At 38.5% G+C, this 23,675-nt stretch overlaps 1 protein-coding gene across 1 annotated transcript in view; it reads left to right on the forward strand.

Annotated features, from left to right (window-relative positions):
• The first annotated feature begins 20,164 nt into the window (after positions 1 to 20,164).
• Positions 20,165 to 23,675, forward strand: part of DOT1L_1 (Histone-lysine N-methyltransferase, H3 lysine-79 specific) — a 49,654-nt gene continuing 46,143 nt past the window's right edge. Inside the window, exons 1-6 of the mRNA XM_051217045.1 lie at positions 20,165 to 20,334; positions 20,411 to 20,599; positions 20,632 to 20,863; positions 20,898 to 21,055; positions 21,270 to 21,474; positions 23,124 to 23,230. Coding sequence (XP_051065680.1) covers positions 20,483 to 20,599; positions 20,632 to 20,863; positions 20,898 to 21,055; positions 21,270 to 21,474; positions 23,124 to 23,230 — 819 coding nt within the window. The 5' untranslated portion in view covers positions 20,165 to 20,334; positions 20,411 to 20,482. The remainder of the gene's footprint in view (positions 20,335 to 20,410; positions 20,600 to 20,631; positions 20,864 to 20,897; positions 21,056 to 21,269; positions 21,475 to 23,123; positions 23,231 to 23,675) is intronic.

The raw sequence follows: 23,675 nt of genomic DNA on the forward strand, positions 1-23,675 counted from the left end.
GTGTGCGTTTTTCAAAATAACCACAACGTTCTTTAAAATTCTTATAGCATTTGCAGTGGTCTGATAATTCACGCCCACAAGAAATGCGGCATCTTTGAGACTTCATTCGTCTTCAATAACTTTTTATGAGGCATTGTCTCTTCTCATTTGAAATTAAATTGTTTTTTCTATTCATCTCTGGCATGTAAGGATTATGAGAAAACTTTGAAAAACGATGTGGTTATTTCAAAAATTCAGACAAAATTTTAAAAACATTCTTGGTTATTTTAAAAACCCTGTTGAAATTTAAAAAAACGAGTTGGAATACTATATATCCGTCTTCAAAATTGATAAACAGTATTGGTTAAAAATATCGGACGTGGAAAATGACAGAGTACTGGATTTACATACTGTTTGACAAACGTCCTCTATAATAGAGTTGATGGTTGTTGATTAATTTATCTGATTGATTCATATGATCAAGTTTGATATTCTTACTCAGTTCATTTGTTAGTTTGCATTTTCCACTAATTTGTTTTATTCCTCAATATTTGTTTACAACATCCACAGATAGTTGTCCCTCCAGGATATAAAACACGTGCTGAGTTAATTATTACGGAGGATGAATACTACGGTAAATTTCAAGTTGAGACAATATTTGAAGGTTCGATCTCTGTGAAGCTACGTGATAAAAAGGATGGATCTGTCGTATCTGTTGTAGTTATAAATGATTTAAGTAAATTTCTAACTGCCAAAAATGGATTTCATCCAATACCCAATTCAACTAGTGCTGTTTGTTTCGTTAATGAGGGCTTTTGTCATTGTCATTATGGTATTGGTCAACGTGTGGAATTGCAGGAGGAGAAAATCTAAATGAACTGGGAACTACTATTATTTATTATGAGTAATATTTAAAAAGTCATTTCTTTTTAAATATATGCACCTTTACACATTTTTCCTTAGCATTTCTCCCTTTAACGGTTATGGCAAAATTAGGATTTATTTCTGAATTGTGCTAAACTTTATTCTGTTAAACAATAGTGTGTTGCAAAATTTTGACAATATCTCTCTAGGAAATAATTCGTGGAATATGATGAGGTTATACTCATACTCTCTTAAATGAGGGTATTTGCAGGGTAACCGTCAGAAAATTCTAGAAGCAGGTGATTCTATAAGTCTGTCAGACACCAGAAAATAAAGCTATTTTCCAAAATGATAGAACTACCTAACGAGTTGAGGAAAGTGATATAGTGGGCCAATCAAAAATTACCAAACGAGGTCATTCGACGACAATCGGAAATGGTCTGAAGGACAAATGCATATCGTTGACAAAGAAATGGGTTGATTTTCTAAGAGGTAAATATATTTAAACAAGTATTCGTGGATACTGTTTGGTAGCCCAATAAACTTTCTCGTCTACTATTGTGTTCTCGCTCAAGTAGTCAGGTGGGGGGAGGTAGTGTGTAACACATCGTGTATCAATATCACGCTTCGGACACCGTCTATCATAAAATAAAACTGTGATAGAATAACAGAGCAATTGAAACTTTAAACAGAATGGAGGAATACGCTGAACTGACAGACTGATGTGACAAGATAAAATGGTTACATTACTGTGGGTCAACATTTTTCGTATAAGTTTATCAAAAAATTTGTTCAACATAACCGGTCCAGTGTGACATTTATATTCCCAGTGACAGTTCACATGAACTATGTTCAGTACGTCCTTCAGTAACTGTCTTTTTCATTTTATGATATTATTTAGTGTGCATAAAAATCAGCATATGAATGAGTGCATTTTGTTCTAATGAGAACGTTTCTAGACATCTTGTTTTAAAGTTGTTGTCGTATAAAAAATGGTTTTACTATACAAGAGTTTCTTAATTGTTGCTAAACGGGAGATTTTATATTTCTTGAATAATATTGACCGCGTCAGTATCACTAATCCTTGTTGTCCAATATACCTAAAAATCTGAAGATGTTCGTCCTCAAGCATTCTTTTACCATCATATCAGGAAATTTTCTCCGGTACAAATGATTCCGTTTTCAGTGTTTATAGGTGGCCCTTCATTAACATGTTACCAATGAATATATATTTATATCTCAATGAGCAGAAAATTATATTTCTGAGGTATCGGTCTACGTTACATCACGAAATGTCAGAAATATAATTTTCTACTCATTGGCATATTGCCAAAATATGTTTATAATTAACTTTTTATCACATGCTGAATTCATTTGAAACTTTCAAGCCTAACATTGACGACGAAAACTTATAAAATATTACTCATTATCACTATATTTATCAAAGATTCTAGACTTCATTCCTTTGCATTGTGACTCATTCTATTTAGTTCTAACTTAGTGCCTGTGCAGTGTTGTTAAATTGCACACAAAAGCTATTATTTCAGTCATTTTAGTACTAGGATACAGAGAATTTCACTCGGTGGATTGAGTTGCTTAATTATGATTGGGTAGATAACTCCTCATTCAGGTTATCTTCAGGAAATTGCGTCAGCGGTAGGACATAAGATGGAGATAAATCCCAGCTAAAATAATAAATATTCAGAATGCAAATAGTTTTAACTACAGTTGTGGGCTTTTATTTTTTATAAGTTCACTACCTCGTAAATTAATAAACAAAATCCTTCGTTTACAGATGATTATAGCAAAGTGCCTGGAAAATAACAGTTGCCTCCGTTCTTTCAAGCTTGCCAAAAGACGTCCAGAATAACAGGTAGTTGATGGCTGTAGTCGAGATGTATTCATTGGCGATCCCGTGGTATCAAAAGAATACCGAGATCGTGCCAAGTGTGGTTACTGAGCGTAACCGAACTCGCGCAAGGTCAAAGTAAAAGGAAGGAAGAATGTCTTTATTACAGATAAACAAGCAAGTACAGTAAAACAATCACTGGTACAATTGGTTATAATAATAATTGTTTCCATTAAACCAATCGCGTTCTCTGGATAAAAGTAGATCACTACAAGATCACTAGATACAACACTTAACACTATTTCACTTGTGATATAAAATGAAATAAAATGTTGGAATGACTAATATAAAGTGCTCTCTTGAATACGTTTATAGGTTAAATGAAATTGTGTGATTAATGATCAGATTAAATACGGGTAACGAGGGGTTAGAGAGATAATGATTCAATTACAAATCATAAATCACGTAATATGTAGAATAATATGAATTAGGCAAAAATCAGTAGATACGGATGGATGTTAAATAAATTTTTCCAAGGATATTGGCAAGTGTTATGATGATAATAATGATAAGTCGTGTAGGTTGAACGCTATAAACGATTCCTAAGCTATTTCGTTAACCCGCAGTCTAGAACTACACAGCGACTTGAACTCCAGAGAGAAGACACAGGAATGAGAGAAAACACTTTATTCCAAGGTTCATTCTAGTACAGAAAATCAAGGGTATTTATAGATGTTGGCGTCTGTTAAATTAACATCATATTTCAGCCAATCCGTTAACGTCATATTATGCTACCGACCAATGATAGCACGCCACGCTGGAATTCTCGAACGTTCCATCATACTCTGATTGGCTAGGCCCTTCGGCTCCTTTTAGGCCTCTGAAGGCTCCGTTGAAGTTCTCCGGATGCCGACCCAACACCTCCCCGAATAAGATTTCTTTCTGGGATCTACTTGTAGTTTGATAACTGGATTGCGACGGCGTCCCATTATTCTTGTCGTCTTCCTTGTCCAAGGCTTCTTTCCAGTGTTCCCGGGCATTTGTGCGTCTAAGATTAAATCTAACGGGAAAAACGGCCGGTTACTTCGAGTCTGCACCGTTCTTTTGTCCTTAAGGATTTGATTTGTGTGACGTATACATGTCCCCAAAGCTCCTCGAACTCTGTACAGTACTTTTCCCAGTTTTTGTACAACTTCGCCCTGCTCCCATCGGTTCTTCCCGATGTATGATTTAATGTAGACTTTGTCACCAACACTGAAGTTTCGGATACTTGGACCGTGACTGCGCTCATCCACTAATTTGGATGGCAACATGGCATCGAAGATGGTTCGAATGCGCCTTCCAAACATGGCTTCCGCGGGAGATTTGCAATCTTGAACATTTGGGTTCGGGGTGGATCATTCGTGTCTATAGGTAACCCTCGTGCTATTGATAGAAGAAACCAGACAAGTAGTGAATAGGTCTTTATTTCGATCTTAGCGCAGTCACAGTGGAGCGTGGGATTATCTGTTCAGACAAACAAAGGCTCTCAACATTCAATATAAGATAATAGGGAATATAACGCTTATACAAAGCAAGGAAGTGAATGAATACTTGAACAATACTGTTTTGGCATATGCTTGGTTGTTTGAGGTCAACTCTTAACCAACCAACCTAAGCTGTTACATTAGCTTCCCCTAGAATCGACTTCCGTAGGCACGTCGGTTCGATTAACCTAACTATCGAAAACACCTTAGTTCTATTTCTCGTCCCAAGGGAAAATTATCAACTCGCTCACTGTTTGACTTACAATCAGTGACGACTGACGCTGTCAACGATAGTCCATGGATGTCTCTTCTTTACTAGCTTGTCATCTTATTTTGTAGCACGTGATTTCTTCTACAACTATCGCCGACGGTTTGCTGCGTGCTTTCAAGAGAAAGTGTGAGAATGTGGAATAAGAATATCTGAGGAAGTGCCGCGAGCGGGCTACCCAACACCATGTTGGTGAGGTACGATTTTTCCGTGCTCAGACCGGCTATCAGGTGTTTACTCACCTGCCTCTTGAGTCGCCCTCAAGTAAAAGGTAAAGAAGAATCTACTTCAAAGGTAATGGTGAAAATCAAGCAAACCTGAAGAACTGCTCCACTGCCTGCATAAAATAATAAGATACAAAATGGAAATACATAAACGTAATTGATAATTGTTCGGTTCCATGTAAGTGCTTGGTCTCCAGAACGGATTGGTATTCTGGAAGGGAATAGACATAGTGTAGATATCTTGTGCACGAAAAACCATGAAAAAAATACTCTTTTGTAACGCATATATGTAAAAGGGTGAACTTGCTAGAAGTTTGACTCTTTAACAAAATCGATCAAACGCGTGACCTTGAGCCTGTGATGACCGCGTTTTACAACTAGGTGCGTAACCAAGGGTGCATCAGAGTACTCCACAAAACGGAAAAGAATACACGGTTAAGAAGCAAAAAAAAATTGTGTAGAGTATGCGGATCAAGTACAGTTGTGTCAAATACCCTTTTCTGGTTTGATTTAGGTATGCATGATATATTGAAGCAATAGTTCGTCAGTTCATCCAAGTAACAAATTGGTTTGCACCTCAGAAGTGTGTAAGTCCTATTACTCATTAGTATTATGAGTGATTAATTGGTGTAAGGAAATATTGAAGTCACTTCCTCCGTGGTCTGATGTGGCTTAACGGCTAAGCACGCGGTCTGGCATTCAGGAGGGCAGAGGTTCGAGTGCGTGTGGGGCCTGCGTTTTTGTTCACCAGACCCACCTTCAATACGATGTTTGTTGCCCGTAAGTCGCGCACATATGAGAGAAAAAATGGCAAGAGGACAGATTGATATATCAAAGTGCCATATTGGAAAAGTATAAGTTCTTTGTTTACATGAATATTATTACTATAGAAAAAAAAACTACAAGTTTAGTAAATTTCCATTTTACGTTATATTTAAACCAAAGAATATATATATATATATCAGTTATTGACATAAAATGTCTTTTTTATAACGCTAATGTTAAGTTCCAGGACTTTGTATGGGCCACTAATAATAATTGGTTTAACGTTAGCATAGTCGTGATATTCATATTGTCAGTTCAATGTTATGATTACTAAACAGTTCCCTTATAAGTTGTTTAAAATTAGGTATGTGGAATCAATGCGGCTGACATAGTAACCTTACAGTAACGCACTGTACTATATCTTCACGGTCATTGATTCTTAAATGTCAGAAATTAAAAAAATCTGAATATTGCCAATAAAGATGGGTTATATGATCACACTAAAAAGCATGCTGCAGGGAAACTGGTTAAGTCATTACGTAAGTTTCCTAAACATGAAAAAAAAATGATGAGAACTTTAATAAGCACTTGACCATGGTTTAATCCAAAATGTCTAGAAAACTACTTATTAATAGTAGTATTAATCGTATCAAGCTACTAAACATATCCTCAACCGAAAACTTTTAGAAGTAGTTCATATGGTATATATTGTATAGCCAGTCTACGTGAAAAATGTATATAAATATATAAGAAGTACAGCCAACATAGTTAATTAACCAGAAAAAGAAATTATAAAACTCGCCTGGGTTGCTTTTAGAATTCGTTGTATTTGCCAGTGTTAGTTGTATGAGTTTGATTAAAATCCTCAGCCATCGTTTCGGAATACCTAGCTTATGTGTCCAGTATTTTTAAAAAAATATTTAACATAACACGTATATATCAAAGGTAAAAGGTCTGGGGAGTTGTCGGTGAGGCGGAATGAGGAAAAAAAATTATTTTTAAGTAGATGCAGGGTGTGATTAGCTGCGTGGTTAGATTTTATCCTGCAGCCGAAACTGTCAACATCCTTGACTGACTAATTGGATGTGCCCAGCGAACCGTTTTAGTCATTTGTAAAGATTTATTATCTTTACATTTCGATTCCGTAATGGATTTGTCAGTTAAACGATCTAACAACACGTATGGTGGTTCATGATCTAGATAAGCCGGCTTTAGCCTATCAGTACTTACTGTGTCGATGTTTCCATGTTTTTCTATCACGAAATATTTAGATTTTCTTGAGATGACTTTGAAAGGACCTTCAAATGGAGGACTGAGTGGTGCTTTTATTTTGTCACATCTTATCCAGACGTGCGTGCAATTGCTTAGGTCTTTAGGTATATATACGGCGCGCGATTGTTCACGAGTATTAATCGGCTTAATTTTAGACATGTGGTCCCGTAGTTGATCTACATAATTTTCTAAATTAAGTTTTTGACTGTTAGTATTAGGGTTAATAAATTCACCTGGTAGTCTCAGAGTTGTTCCGAAAACCAGTTCCGCAGCTGAACACTGTGCGTCAGTTTTGACAGATATTCGTATTCCCAACATAACTAACGGTAGGAATTCTGTCCACTGATTGGGGTTTGAGTGAGATATAAAGGCGGTTTTTAGCTGACGGTGAAAACGTTCTACCATCCCATTAGCCTGAGGACGATATGCAGTGCAGCGTATCCTATTGGAGCCTAGAAGTTTAGCCAAGTTATTAAATAGTTCGGATTCGAATTGCGCTCCTCTATCCGTCGTTATTGTTATGGGTGTACCAAAAATGGTTACCCAGTTCTGCATGAAATCTTTGGCTACTGTTTCCGCTGTGATGTCCGCTATCGGGATGGCTATAGGGAATCTGGTAAATCGATCTATGCATGTAAAAAGATAATTGAAACCGTTTGAACGTGGTAAAGGACCTACCAAGTTGATATGCACATGGGCAAAACGTGCATCTGGTTGCGAGAAAACACCTATGGGTGAATTTGTGTGACGATTAATCTTTGATTGTTGACATGCTGAACACTCTCTAACCCATTTGTGTACATCCTTCTGTAAATTCGGCCATATATATCTGGCATTGATTAGTTTTGTTGAAGCTTTTGCGCCAGGATGAGACAAAGAATGAAAGTTATTATATATCAGCTTTCGCATATTTTTGGGAACGAAAGGTCGCGGCATTGTCTTGGTCGTGTCACAATAAATTAGAATACCATCGATAGGTGATGGGAATTGTTTTAAATTAAGACTTGAATTGTTTGTTTTAAGTAGGTTTTGTAATTCTAGGTCCTGCTCTTGTTCGTGTCTCAACGTTTCGAAGTTTACTGTAGACTGCTGTAGCACGTTCATTTCTAGTCTGGATAAAGCATCTGCCGCCTGATTGTCCTGACCTTTGACATGTTGGATATCGCTTGTGAACTGTGATATATAGTCAAGGTGTCGGACTTCTCGAGGTGAGTATTTATCGGCTCTCGCTTTTAATGCATTCGTCAGTGGTTTGTGATCCGTAAAGACTATAAATTCCCTACCTTCTAACATGTGTCGGAAGTGTTTAATGGTCAGGTAGATTGCAAGAAGTTCTCGCCCGAAGGTAGAATACCTTGTTTCGGCTGGAGCGAGGCTTTTCGAGAAGAAAGCAATTGGTTTCCAGGCGTTTTTAACCGGTTGGTTAAGGGTACCGCCTACTGCTTTATCTGAAGCATCCACCATCAAAGCAAGTGGGGAAAGAGAATTCGGATATATCAACGTAGTTGCTTGAGCCAGTTTATCTTTAAGCTGTTTTATAGCTTCGATGGCGTCAGAAGACAGTTTGAATTCTGTCAAAGGTTGCATTAATTGTGCACAACCTGGTATGAATCTGCGATAAAAGTTAATTAGACCTAGAAAACTCAGTTGTGTTAGAGAACTAGGTATGGGGTATTGTTTGATGGTATCCACTTCTTTTTTGATAGGTTTAATCCCTTCTGGGTTTATTGTGTGACCGAGAAATTCTAAAGTTTGAACACCGAAAACACACTTTGATGTATGTTTATTCGATGTTCATCCAGTCTTTTCAACACTGCTTGTACATGCTGTTCGTGTGATTGCAAATCGGGGCTGGCAATTAACAAGTCGTTTATATACCTCTGCGCAAATGGCATATCTCGAAGTAGGTTATCTATGAATCTTTGAAATGTCTGTGCCGCATTTCTCAGGCCGAATGGCATGCGTACAAACTCGAATAAGCCAAAGGGTGTAGTAATAGCTGTCTTGGGAATATCTTCATCAGCCACCGGGATATTGTGATATGCCCTGACTAAATCAATTTTAGTGAATATGTTCATACCCTGTAAACCGTTTGTGAAGTCTTGGATATGAGGTATTGGGTACCTATCTGGTACGGTTTGACGGTTTAGGGCTCTGTAATCCCCGCACGGTCGCCAGTCACCTTCATTATTCTTTGGGACCATATGCAAAGGGGATGCCCATTGACTATCAGAGGGACGGATAATACCCAATTGTAGCATATAATCAAACTCGGCCCTAGCGATTTTGAGCTTATCTGGTGCTAGTCTCCTAAGTTTTGCAAAAACCGGTGCACCTTCGGTTTTGATAGTGTGACTTACTTTTAGTTTGTCTTTAGAAGGCTGTGGGTTTGGTTTAGTTAAGTTTGGAAATTCCGCGAGTATATCTTGGAATTTCGCTGTTGTTACAGGGGGAGTTTGAATCAAGTTAAGAGAGCTGATGTGACTTTCTTTGCCTTTTGTGTAATACGAAGTTTCTTTTAGTGTTAATCGCCGTTTCTTGGTGTCAACTAGAAATTCGTATCTCTCTAGAAAGTCCATCCCCAGTATTGCCAGATCTAAGTCGGCTACCGTGAAAACCCAAGGGAATTGCCTCCTGAACCCCAAATCTAGGGTTAAAGTTTTCTGCCCAAATGTCGCGATTTTAGTTTTATTTGCAGCTTGAAGTGTAATTGATGATGTTTCTCGACTAATCTCAGTTTTATTTTGAGGGATGATGCTAAGAGCAGCGCCAGTATCCACCAAGAAATTCAAGCCAGAGTTTCTGTCTCTAACATAAAACAAGCGACTGTTTAGGCGTCCCTCCTCAGTCGTCGCGACCTGGGGAGGGGTCACTCGTTTCCCGCTGCCTTAGGATTATGCTTAGGCCAGGCGCATGGTTGCATGCACTTGGTTGAGTTGACACCAAACTTCTAGTGGTACCAACAAAACTGCCCAGATTGTCTGGACATTTGTGACCTGTTTTGTGACTTGGATCGTGGTCGTTGTGGCGACCTGCTCCTGTTTCTATGACCCATTTGCATTCTGGTGACAGCCTCAGTGAGACTCTTAACACTCGCAATGAGTCCTTCTATTACGGGGTCTTTTGCTGATTCTACTTTTTGTGTGTGATTTATTGTGCCTGATCCAGTTGGAGGACCTCTTTCCATTATTCTGTCGGCTATACGCGCTAAATGAGATAATGAGGTTTCAGGATCTTGTGCATCCAAACAGTGTTGGACGTAGCATGGGAGAGCTTGTATCCATCCTTGTTTTAGGACTGCTTCACCCACTGTGTTATCACCCACTAAGACTTGGAGGTGACGTAAAAACTGTGACGGCGACCGATCACCTAGTGTTTCACCTTGAAAAAGTCTTTGGATTCTTTTACTGTCTGATAATGATAAACGGTTCATTATCTCTTGTCTTAAGATGGTGTATGGTTGTGGTGATGGTGGATCTAAAACCAAGTCACGGACTTCTTTGGCGACTGAAGGAGAAAAGGATAGAACACAAGTCTCTATAGCGAATCCCTTCAGATTTGATATTGTGTCTCGTGAAATAATGCTCTAGTTGAGCAAACCACAACTCAGGATCACTACGATCAAATTCTGGAAGTCGGGATTTCGTAGTCATAACAGTGTCTATCTCCACTGGTGACAAATCCTCCAGATTATGGGTTTCTATTGAGTCTGACATGAGGTATGTGACAAATATAGCAATAAAGTTAGCACAAAAAGTGGTTACTATAACACGAATAACTTAAGGTAATTAAAAAAAGAAAAAACTATTTATATATCCAACTTAGTTTACGGATAATCAGGTCTACTTTTACGATTGAGTACAAAAATATAATATTAATAACAAAAATGAGGTTAAATTTGTGTTCAAAAGGGCTCACCAATTTCGTGTCTATAGGTAACCCTCGTGCTATTGATAGAAGAAACCAGACAAGTAGTGAATAGGTCTTTATTTCGATCTTAGCGCAGTCACAGTGGAGCGTGGGATTATCTGTTCAGACAAACAAAGGCTCTCAACATTCAATATAAGATAATAGGGAATATAACGCTTATACAAAGCAAGGAAGTGAATGAATACTTGAACAATACTGTTTTGGCATATGCTTGGTTGTTTGAGGTCAACTCTTAACCAACCAACCTAAGCTGTTACAGATCTGTATGATGTTAAAAATTTTGTGATCACCTGCCCAGTTGTCCCTTATCCTCCCCCTTTCAGTAATGCTCGTTTAAAAGTGTCCACAAAGCGCTCTGCTTGTCCGTTTGATTGTGGATGATAGGGTGGAGAACGAAGATGAGTTATTCCGTTAGTTCTACAGAAATGTTTAAACGATTCTGCGGCAAACTGCGAGCCGTTATCTGTCACTAAGGTCTCTGGTACTCCGAAACAACTAAATAGGGTAGACAACTTGTGGATCGTTTCTGGCGTTGTACAATTTGGCATGATATATACTTCCGGCCATTTAGTAAATGCATCTACGATAATCAGAAACATTTTTCCTTGGATTGGACCGGCAAAATCTGCGTGAAGTCTTACCCAGGGTTCTGCAGGCGTAGGCCAATGCTGAGGTTCGCATTTCAAAGGATTTTTAGCGGCTTGAACGCATGATGAACAGTTACGGCATTTATTCTCGATATCTTTGTCCATTGACGGCCAATAAGCATAACTACGAGCCAAAGATTTCATTTTATTGATTCCAGGATGACCACTGTGAAACTGCTTAAGAACCTTGTGACGTAATAACTTCGGAATAACAATTCGATCACCCAACATAATACAGGAGTCAACAACCATTAGTGAGTCCCGTCGACGAAAATATTGCAAAAGTTCTCCGTCAAGGCGATTGTTTGGCCATTTGGTCGAGAGATAGCATTTAACTGTGCTCAGTATCTTATCACTTTCAGTGATCTTCTTGATAGTTTCAAAGGTTACTGGGAGTCCATTAACTGCGTCATCCAACACGCGATGAACTTCTTCCTCGGCTTTTATATTTGCTACAAGAGTCTCCTCTGGGGCATTTGATTGGGAGCCTACTAATCTCGACAATGCGTCAGCTTGCTCGAAAGCGGTAGTAGACTGATACTTGATCTTGAAGTCGTAACCCAGAAGTGTGGTTGCCCATCGTTGGAGTCGGTTAGCTGTATGAACAGGAATTCCTTTCTTCGACCCAAAAACTGCAAGTAGTGGCTTATGGTCTGTTATTAGGGTAAAATGTCGACCATATATCATCTTGTGGAACTTTTTCACTGCAAAGATAATTGATAGGGCTTCTTTCTCGATTTGGCTATAGTTCCTTTCGGTCGTTGTCAAAGATCTGGCAGCGTGTGAGATAGCTTTTTCAGACCCATCAGGAAAAATGTGAGAGATAACTGCGCCCACACCATAGTTAGAAGCATCTGAAGCGACGACTATCGGTAGAGAAGGATCATAATGTGTCAATAAGAGATCGGAAGTTAGAAGTTGCTTGATTTTCTAAAAAGACGCTTGGCAGTCTGCAGACCAATTCCATCTTGTGTTCTTTTGTAGTAGGTTGTTTAGTGGAGCACGTAGATGATGGAGATCGGGGAGAAAGGTACCGTAATGGCTGACCAGTCCCAAGAATGATCGTAGGGTAGTAATGTCCCTGGGTCTAGGCATTGTTTTCACTGCTTCAATGTTCTCTGGATCTGGTCGTCTTCCATCTTTATCTATTATGAACCCAAGGTACCGTACTCGCCGCATATAGAAGTCACACTTTTCCGCTCGGAGGCGAAAACCATAATCGGCTATGCGTTCTAGTACCTGGTCCAGTTTCTTCTGCAGGTCCGTTTTATCTACTGCCGTAATTATGATGTCGTCTAAGTAAGCTGCTGCCCCTGGAATACCTTGTAACATGGTATCCATAATTTGCTGGAAAATAGAGGGCGCTGTCTTCACCCCAAAAGGTAGTCGGTTATACCGGAACAGACCTTTGTGTGTGTTGATCGTTAAGAGATCTTTGCTTTCATCAGATACAGGGATTTGTAGGTATGCGTCTGATAAGTCCAATTTTGCAAAATATCTGCCACCGTTCAGCTTTGCGAAAATATCTTCTGGTAAGGGTAACGGATACTGGTGAGACTCTAGAGCTTCATTTAATCCCGTAGAGTAGTATGTATAAGATCCAAACTACGGTTTGGAGTGAAGGATAGCTGTCTGGATGAGTTAGATACGCGCCTTCCCCCGATTGAAACCAAAACAAAGTAATTGGGTAAGATGACGGTTCTATAATTTATCATAAATTTAAGTGTACATTATTACCTAAACAAATATAACCACTCAGCTATCCAACCAATAATTGTTCAATTGATCAAATCTAAACTACAATAAATAAGAAAGTTGATAAAGGATGCGAGATAATTACCAATCACCACAAATAAATGTTATTCTATCCTGTCTGGATAGATCACGTACAGATTCGTTCAAAAGGTAATAATTGGTCGCTCTATAACACAGAGTGTTTTCAATTCTGGAAGAGTGCTTCAATTCACAACCAAAATGCACAATTCCAGTCAACACAGGTCAAGCAATCAAAAGCAGGAACAAACCAAAATGGCTGCCGCCCAGACCTAGTATAAAGTAAAACAACATAAGTGCAGTTCGGGAAGAAACATGGGGAATTAGTGAAGGTGTAGTAAAAACGAAAACTATAATAAAATACAAATATTAACAATTCAAATGTAGCCAAAAATTTAACAATGTACAACTAAGAGGATCAATAGGAACAAAGTTCAAGTATATACATGGAGGGATTTTCACAAACACACAAAGCATTCAAAATGGATCTTATAGTCTGCACATAGACGAACGCTTCCATTCGACTTCTTGACCACCACTATTAGTGCAGCCCAATTCGAGAAGTTCACAGGCTCGATAACACCCATTTGCTGAAGTCGTTGTAATTCTTGTTCAACTATTGGAAGAGCAGCATAGGGTACAGGTCTTTTAGGTCGAAAAACGGGAGTAGCTTCAGGTTTTAGAGTTAACAGTGCTTTGGCTTTCGTACATTCTCCCAATCCTTCTCTAAACACGTTTTGATGTCTTTGTAGCATGGCGTTTTTCTGATTCCATTCTGGGGTGTTGTCTGTACTTACTCGTCTGCATATACTGTTGATAGAATAATCTGCTAGTTTAAGTGTTTCTATAAGGTCCAACCCCATTAAGTCTAGTGCTGGCTTCTTAGTAAGATACAATGTTGCATTTGTTGTTACCGTACCTTTAGAAACAGTGCATGGCACTTCTCCAACAATATTCAACTTCCCCCCAGATGCACTGTGTGCCAGCTGTGTTGTTGGGAAAACTGTGGGTCTCCCAATGTTCTTCCACGTTTCTGGGCTGATTAAAGTAATATCAGAAGCTGTGTCCAGCTGAAGGCGGGTACGGTGTTTATTAATATTCAAGGTCACATACTTTCTTTGGTGGCAACTTCGTGCTCTGTTATGTGATACCAATATCTTGTTGGTTGGAGCACTATATCTGTATTTCTTTGAGTAAGATTTCAAGGAACGTTGTCTATAGTCTCTTCTCCTGCAGAAGTTTTCTTTATGCCCCTTCCGATGACATTTGCTGCAACGATGTTCTTTATATAGGCAAAACCTCTTATAGTGCCAACCTCCACATGCCCAGCATGGAGATGATGGTTTGTCGCCGCTATTTCGAAAATTATGGGTACTGGAACCTTGAAAGACTTTTCTCTTGACTGCATTGACGTTACGGAAACAGTTACCGTTTTCTACCATTGAGGTATCATGCTTTAAGTTTACTAACCTTTGGCACTCAGTAGTCACTTTTTGCAGGGTCATATTAGGGCAGTGTTCGAGTTTGCTTAGGATTCTGGTTCGGATATCGGCATCTCCGGGTGAACATAGGCTGCAGATAAATACTAAGCATTTAAACTGATCTTCAGACATGGACGACAATCTAAACCTCTCACATTCTCGGTTCACAGTTCCTGCATGCTTCACCCAATCATCTCCTGGTTCTTTCGTTAACTTTAAGCACTGGTAACGGATATTAAATAGAGATGATTGTTCTCCGAAGATTTAAGATAGGGTTTTGACTGTATCATCAAAACTAAAATCTCGTGGGTTCTTCGGAAGAATGAAGTTGCTATAGCGTTCATGTTCCATAGTCCCAAGTTTTCTAAGAAGTATTCTGACTTTTGAAGCATCATCCAGTTTGCAAAGATCAATATAAAACAAATCTTCATACTTCTTAAACCACGACTCGAAAGTTACACCTGCTACACCATCAAAATTAAATTCATGGATGGCATTAATGGCTGAATCAGTATGTGATACTTGAGATTCACTAGAAGCAGGGTTTTTCTCGGACAGGCAGAATTTCTGCATCAGGGTTTCCATGATTCTAATTTGGGACTCTTCAAACCTCTTTTCTTGACGCACCACATAAGCTTATAATTGCTCCAAGGAAATATTCATTGAAGTTTTCATCCCCGTCGCCACTGATAAGTCGTGTAGGTTGAACGCTATAAACGATTCCTAAGCTATTTCGGTAACCCGCAGTCTAGAACTACACAGCGACTTGAACTCCAGAGAGAAGACACAGGAATGAGAGAAAACACTTTATTCCAAGGTTCATTCTAGTACAGAAAATCAAGGGTATTTATAGATGTTGGCGTCTGTTAAATTAACATCATATTTCAGCCAATCCGTTAACGTCATATTATGCTACCGACCAGTGGTAGCACGCCACGCTGGAATTATCGAACGTTCCATCATACTCTGATTGGCTAGGCCCTTCGGCTCCTTTTTGGGCCTCTGAAGGCTCCGTTGAAGTTCTCCGGAAGCCGACCCAACAAATAACAACAACGGTGATATGTGGGAATGAGATAATTTTAATCAATGAAAATGAACAATAATTGAAATACATCACCATATCACAAAAATGATTATTAACTAACTAGGCCAGATATTGTCGAGACTCAAGGTCCGGCTTTTCGGCCCGAATAGCTATTGCTTCAGCCGTCCGAAGGATTATTAGTACGACAGATCTAGACAGATTGCTGTCAACACATTTTATTGTGGGTGATCGATCCACTGGTTGTATGGCTAGTTTGCACTAAATGAGCTGAAATCGATTATTTATCCTTCAATATTAAAGCAACCACCGTATGTGTAAGAAGCACTATTTTCAGTTTACTTGGTATAAAAGTTCTTTGGATTGCTCTGTTCAAATTAAATATTGGCATTTCCCTTGGTGCACCACCTCTAACTTTTAAGTGTATATGCAGAGACGTTTTGCGTGCAGTTAGGCCTTACCTATATTCTGTTTTCTTGGCGAAATGTTTATTGATAGAAATCCCTGGACGTCCACTTTGTTTCTTGGAATGTTACAGTTTTCGACACTCCGAACCCTCAATCGGGTGAATAATTTCAGTATATTTGTTATGCATAGGTAAATATGTGTTTGTTTGACTTCGATGTGGTTTCGTTGTAGGGTTGGTATAAATACTCAGTTTCTAAAAGTAAATGAATCCCTTTTTGTGATACAATCCTTTCTATCCCTCTATAGACATATATTTTCCATATAACAATATATACGAATGTACAGCTTAAGTAAATGATTTCGTCGAAAAGAAAATTTTCTTCGCTGATTTCTCTTTTTCTTAGAAAATGATCTCAAACAGTTTAACTGTAGGATTACCACCCAAACTCATGATACATGAGCAATCTGCGACAGTAGGTATTTCCCGAGTTCCATACTCGGGACAACAAAGATACTGTCTAAAACAAGAGTCTGTGTACTGTGAGTGATATAAATATCCTTATTGCGGCTCAGCTACTCATTTCGATTAGTATTCTCTGACACCACTTCACTCGAAAAGTCCCCAAATCAGAACACGGTTGGTAAGGAACGAAATTATATTCTAAATAACAAGGATAGATCGAAGAAAGAAGCACAATAAGTAAAGCGTTAGTATATTTATAGTTTTTACATGATAAGATTCCAGATTCTTCCTCAAGTATCCACTAGCGTTGACTGGATAAAATAACCTATCGGTATACTGCAACACAATCCTGCACAGACCGTGCTTTAATCCAATCTATATTTTGCTACCAGTGAGATAGGCTCCATAATGGCTAATGACAAGAACCCCTATTCACTTCCTCATTTCACTCACTAAGTATGATGCTACGGGTATTATTCCCTACCGTAGCTGTCATCTATACGTGATCGGGTATGCCTTCAAAATGATTTGGCTCAGCTATATCAACTGTAACGCATGCTTCTCTAAGTCCTACTGCGCTACGCAGGTCGGTTGGAGATCGGTATGGTTAATAGCCGTACTGCCAAAAGTATCAATTTGTGACAGCAGTGAAGTGATTCCTTCAAACAACCAGGAACTGCAGAGATGCTGCCTTCTTATAATGGGAGGAGGAGATTAAAAAAGGTCAACTGTAAAAATTTCAAATATCAGATAATCACAAGAATGTCCATATCAGGCGATAAGATCTTTGGAAACGAGAAGTTAATACATCAAATGCTTCCCAAGAAAAGGCGGTTCGCGACTGATCACAAGCAGTTATCACTTGTACTTTACGGTCACGGTCTCAGGGTGCCAAGACCACCACCAATCGAACCTGATTTACAAGTACTTCAAGAAACAAACACTTCCACAGTGTGAACAGTCGGCAAGCGAAAGCCGCCTTCGTATTTCTAACAAAACACTAGGATATTTTGTCCAAGGTCTGGTCTCCCCTCACCAGTTGGTAATCCTCCCATCCTCAAAACTAACAGTTCTCGCATAATTTAACCACAACGCGCCACCAATGCAAACGATTTGAGTTCTGGAAATTTTTATTCCTGGTATTCTTAATCTACCCTTTATGCAACATGTTGGATATTTTATTGTTCAAACATTGTGTCAGATAGAACAACAGCCATTCTAAGATAGAACTCCAGAATCTCAATCTCGACGTATGTTGTGTTTCTAGGACGCTCCGACAGAATCAAGTGCGATTATTCATTTCATGTTTCTTTTTCAGTATGAAGAAAAGATACACTCCACCCTTCGAGCATTCGGAGACCACCCTGCCACTTCCCATAGCCTTGCTGTTATACTTATAGCGTTGAGTTCAAAAGCAGGATGTACTCTGCTAGACTGGGTTCTTATAAACAGTCGTTGGAGGTCTGTCCGACTAAACAGGATATTCAGAAATTGGAAAGATAAGATGATGTTACGCTGTCTTCGTTGTCTCTGCCTAAGATTCAAATAATCGCAGCTCGGATGAAGTAAAAGACGAATCGTATGGGAAGCTTTTCAGACTCATTTAAAAAGTTAGACGCTCGGATATGGTAATAGTGACGGGTAATTTCATTCCCAAGTGGGTCAACTAAATCAAACTGAAAGGTACTTTTACAGATCTTACTATGTCGCGTCCCGGCAATCAAACGATAGTGACCATGTGCTATCATTGTGCCTAGGTAAACGTCTTCTCGACAAGCACAAACTTTAGGTATGATGAAAAGTATCGTCAAAAGTGGCGGCCTGTATAGTCGACTCAACGATGGACTTCAATAGCCCACATTACCTTCAACCATGGTTGAAGAAGCTCGATAAAAGGCTGTTGCCGATTCTGGAGCATGCATTTTTTGCGTCTTAATGTACGTAGAAAAGCCATTAGCAAGAAAACCACTCAAAGTTTAAATTGATGATGCAAAAGTCGAGAATATATTCCAGGTAGAAATTAACCAACCCTGAAAGTGATATCCACCCCAAGGTAGCTCCAAAGAGCTATGGAAACAGTGGTGGTATCTACCAGTAACTGAGACCAAGATGTTGTGAAAAGTCAATAGATTTCAGTGATGGCTGTTGAACTGGTAGCAGCGATAGGTAACGCTAGACAACTGTTCAGACTTATCAAGGAAACGTAAACAAAAAGTTGTTCCGTTAGTGAAACTATCAGGGAAAATGATGAAACTTTTACTCGCTCTCAATTTAGGAGGTTGAATCAATAAACACAATACTTCAAAACAGTTCAACTGGCTTTCAGATACACCTACGCATTTCACACTTTTATTCAACTTTGCTATTGGCATGTTTTTAGGGCTACCACCTTAGTCAACTGACTTTTCAGAGATTGGCTTTTCACCAGAAGATTCACTTGGCTTACAAAACGCAGATGATATGGTTCTGTTTGGTGACGACGCTGACTAATACAAAGTCTTTTGACCACCTGTTGTAACAAGACAAACGCGCTTGAGACGCGATTCTCGCCCTCTGTATGCAAAATGTTGCTTCGAGATTGGATTGCATCAGTGCCTCACTTGACGATAGGGAGTAAAGTAGTTGAGTGTGTCTATTGCCTCACTTATACTTGGAGTCTCACCAGTCCTGATGGTCTGATGTCTGACGAGATTTTGAAACGAATTTAAAAGACTCGACTGGCTTTTGACAGATTTACTTCTCTCTGGTGTGTGCGAGCTATCCAACAACAAGTTTGCTGTGCCGTAGTTCGCTCCATCGTACTTTATGGGTATGAAACATGGCCATTAATAATACAGGATATTCGCAGATTGCCAGTATTCGATTATGAGTATTTCGAAAGTGTTGCTCAAGCATTTTGAAGTCAACGAGTAAGAAGTGGTTGGGTTTGGGAAAAGGTACTAAATGAGCATGATAGATCAGCTGAAGAAACAGTAAATCTTCATCAACTGAGGTGGTTGGGACACATGCTGTCTATATCCATACACAGCCTACCTCGATGCACGATGTTGGCTGGTGCAAAAACCAGGTGTGAGGAGGCCATTGACGGCCAAATCAAAACACGGAACCATTCCGTGACGTCACTTACGATTGAACCTAGCTATATTAATAGGTACAAACTACCTTGTTAGGGTCCGTGTGATTATCGTAACCAATGGTTAGGGACTTTGAATGATATGGCTGAAGATCTTTTGCAATGGCTCAGGTGTGTCTATTCATTTTCTTCCCCAAGTCTATGAGACTCTAAATCCTTCATGGCTTAGTTCGTTTTTGTTTCACCAATTTATATTTTCTTTTCGAGTCGTATCTTCGATGCCTACACTTTCCTAGTATCACTGAAATTGTTACTACCTTCACTATTCCACGATTTCTCTTGACAGTCTCGTTGCACTGTGCTAATGGAGTATGGAGAGTTGGATCGATGCACATACGTGTTAGGTTCCAAGTTTTGTTCATTTACTTGTTAAACGTCTCTAAATATCTTTCTCGAACGTGATTGAGGTAATGAAATTTGATAACCATCTTTGTTGAAAATAATCTTTACGAAATTAATCTGACATTTTCCTAGAAAATGATATAATTCTGCAAGTTTAAGTTAATTAATGTTGTTATGGTGTGTTTTACAGTTTTAATACGCTTTTATTAGTGCCGCAATGGTTGACTGACGGTTCAGTTTACAATGTTAATTACTTGTCCGTTTACTTGTTAGTGCGACGAGTATATTCTATGTTTGGAGATCGTCAGCTGTCTGTCATTAGTCCAGCTACCAGGGATAAGGAAGTCTTCAAATGGATCCCCTGCAGGGTACTTTAATTTTCTATTCATGAAACTGAATATCATGACTTTTCTTAATCTAATTCCAACATATTTCCTTTTCTAGCCAGGGGAAATCAAGGATGAGAACTCAGAAATTGTTGACGTTATTAGTTGGGTAGTGTCTGATGTCAAAGAAATGTCCGAAAATCCAACACTGGTTGAGCTTCTCAAGGAAACGGACAGGAGCTCCTATGATGATGTATCGAAACTTTGTGATGTGTACAATAAAGCTATCATAGATCTTTGGGACATGGTATGATCCTTATCTTATTTTCGATTCCGTAGTGGATTGAGGAAAATACTGTCCCTGAATTTTTCAACCGAAAAGCTTCCCGTGGTCATGTTCAGTTCATTCTTCTTCAATGTTATAATCGAGCTGTATCAGATCCGGATAAACTGAATCAATATCCACCTTTTTCGCCTCAAGTGTATGGGGAGACTTCCTTCGAACTTATTTCACAGATGATCGACACGATCGCAGTTACTAGTGACGACGTATTTATCGATCTTGGGAGTGGTAAGCTAGAGTGATAATTTATCCATCAAATTAGGTGTTGGTCAGGTTGTCCTTCAAGTATGTGCCTCTACTGATGCGAAATTTTGTTACGGAATTGAAAAGGCTGAATATCCCGCTAACTGCGCATCGCGTCTTGACTCAACTTTCCGTCACTGGATGAGCTTTTACGGAAAGTCTTATCGACCCTACACGGTAACTAAATTTTACGCACCGTGTTTTGCTTGAATTGTCCCAGAAACTCTTTGACGAACTTTCCTTAAAATTCTATATTTTTATCAATGTTTTCAATTGCTTCAGTACCTCAATTCAAACCCAGAAAAGTCTATTTCTTTGTGGTTTTTGATCTCTTTGTGCGCAGAGGGAAATACAAGTTGATCTCTCACATTTTTCGTTATTTTGTTCTCAGTTGGAACGCGGAGATTTTCTATCAGCGGAGTACCAAGAGAAAATAACAAATGCTGGCGTCCTTTTTGCAAACAACTTTGCCTTTGGTCCAGAGGTGGATCACCAGCTAAAGCAAAGGTTTGCTAACCTTAAAGAAGGTGCTCGGATAATCTCTTCAAAGGCTTTCTGTCCTTTAAATTTCCGAATCACTGATAGGAATCTCGGAGGTACGGTTTTTTGTAGCTTGTTTCACACGTTCTCTGGAGTTTTCGGATGATTTTTATTGTATGCTGATAAATGTTGCTCATAGACTAAAGTCTGTAACGTCACACTCTCGAAATAATTTATTTTACACAAAAGGTAAATCTTATTTAAGAGAGTCATATCAGTAATTTTCAACGTGTGTCTGATTCAAATAGCCGATGTAGATTGTCTTCGTAATTTGTTATTGATATTTTCAGCAAGGTTAATACAGCATAAAGGACTCGTTAGCATGATGTCGTATTTCTCAAGCTGACCATTTCTACTTATCCTAAAGATGAGGTTCTTTTATTTGTAGTGGAATATAGTTTAAAAGGTAGTGATGTATTTATAAACGTTAAAATCAGACAAACTATTGGCGAAAAACAGCTTTATGGTATTACTGTCTGAAATACGATGTAGATTTTTTTTTTTACCGAAAACGATACGTAAACTGATATATGTATACTGTTGATTTGTCACAATTAGATGATTTCAAATTCATGTGCTTATCTAAATTTTTAATAGCTTCAAATGATTCAGTTATGTCGCTTCATTGTCGTCAGTGAAGTAGAGATAAGGGAAAATCGAAATTAAAAAATAATGGTCTGGATGAAATAAAAGAGCGAACGACATATTGCAGATCAGCTATAGCATTGGTAGATAGTCTTCACTAAACAGTGTTGCAGTTTTAGAGTGGTGTTACAGTTAGTCTCAAATGTAACGAAACACTTAGACACACATTTTTTTTTATCGAAATGTTGCACAAATATGTGGAAAGAATATGAGGCGTTAAGAATTCTAAGAGTAATGCTAATCTTTGGAAAATATAGTCGTAACCCATCTTTGTAGATTTATATCCGTAAGTCAATTTTTTCGTTCTCCACATAAAACTCATTTAGTTAATCATAAGCAAAATAGAGCTTCATACTAGACTAATCGACTAATTTATATAATATCAATCTGTGTGATGTATTCATTGCTGAATTGTAGACTACTGGTTATCTTTACCGGTTACCAGAAATGGTTTATTTGCCCAACTATCTAAACCATTTATTTAAATTGGACGTTATCCAAGTTCAGCTTGTATTTAGCATCGAGCTACACTTTAGATGTGTAGGCTGTTAATAATACCACATGGTTTCCCCAACGAAAGTAGGTGAAAATTCCGAATACGAAGGTCTCTTAACGATTGTTTATTATACTACCTCCAAAGTTGCACCTTGATTTTTTGTCTTTAAGTTAACACCACTGTGACATATCCAAATACGTTTTATACTCTACCACTATGAAATATAACTGGAAGCTGTTTCTGTTTACAGGCATTCTGTATTCTAATTTCTAAGGTTTGCGGTCTAATCTTCACTCTTCTTAAGAGTGATATTTCCGAATCTGTAGCGTACGTGAGTTTAAGGTTAACGGTTTAGACAGTTTCTAGCTGTTGACCTATATTATTTAGGGTTATTACTTAATATTAGCCAGTCATATGTGTATCATTGCTTTGTACGGCGTCTTCCTTTTTGAAATTCCATTTATGCTAGCATATTTTCTCAAGTCTATTACTTTTGATTATACTCAAAGCTAAGAAGCAATCTTTTCATGGTTCGCTTACGCTATATATATATAATTCTATTAGATATTGGATCAATCATGCGTGTGAGCTGTTTAAACCCAATCCAAGATGCAGTTTCATGGACTGACAAACCATTTAGCTATTATGTTCATACAATTGATCGTTCGCTGGTAAGTCTACTCTTGAATAATTTTCTAGTCTCCATATGTCCAAACTGCCCTAATATTCGTTGTCTTGTGGGAGAAATTACTGATTCAGTTAGCCGTACATTCTAAGTAGACTCATTTAAGTTGACACCAGTCTCCCCTCTACAGTAAATCACAAACGGTTTGGTTGTAAAGAAAGCAGCGTCATGCTTATCAAGGGAATTTAGTTGTCCGTCCGATAGATTCATTTTTGTAAGATCACTAATATCCAAGTTATTTGATTGTAATGTTAGGCTGAAAAATGCAACAAACAATACACCGTATTTACCTTTCTAAGATATACGCCTAATAGCTGAAATGTCTTCACTTACCTAGCCAGGTCTATTTTTCTATTTGAAAGCTAGTATTATTTACCATATTTTCATTTAAAGTTCTAGTGTACACACCTACTATAGTTTACTTACATCTG

The sequence above is a fragment of the Schistosoma haematobium genome, chromosome 6 (genome assembly GCF_000699445.3).
Source record: "Schistosoma haematobium chromosome 6, whole genome shotgun sequence".
NCBI lineage: Eukaryota > Metazoa > Platyhelminthes > Trematoda > Strigeidida > Schistosomatidae > Schistosoma > Schistosoma haematobium.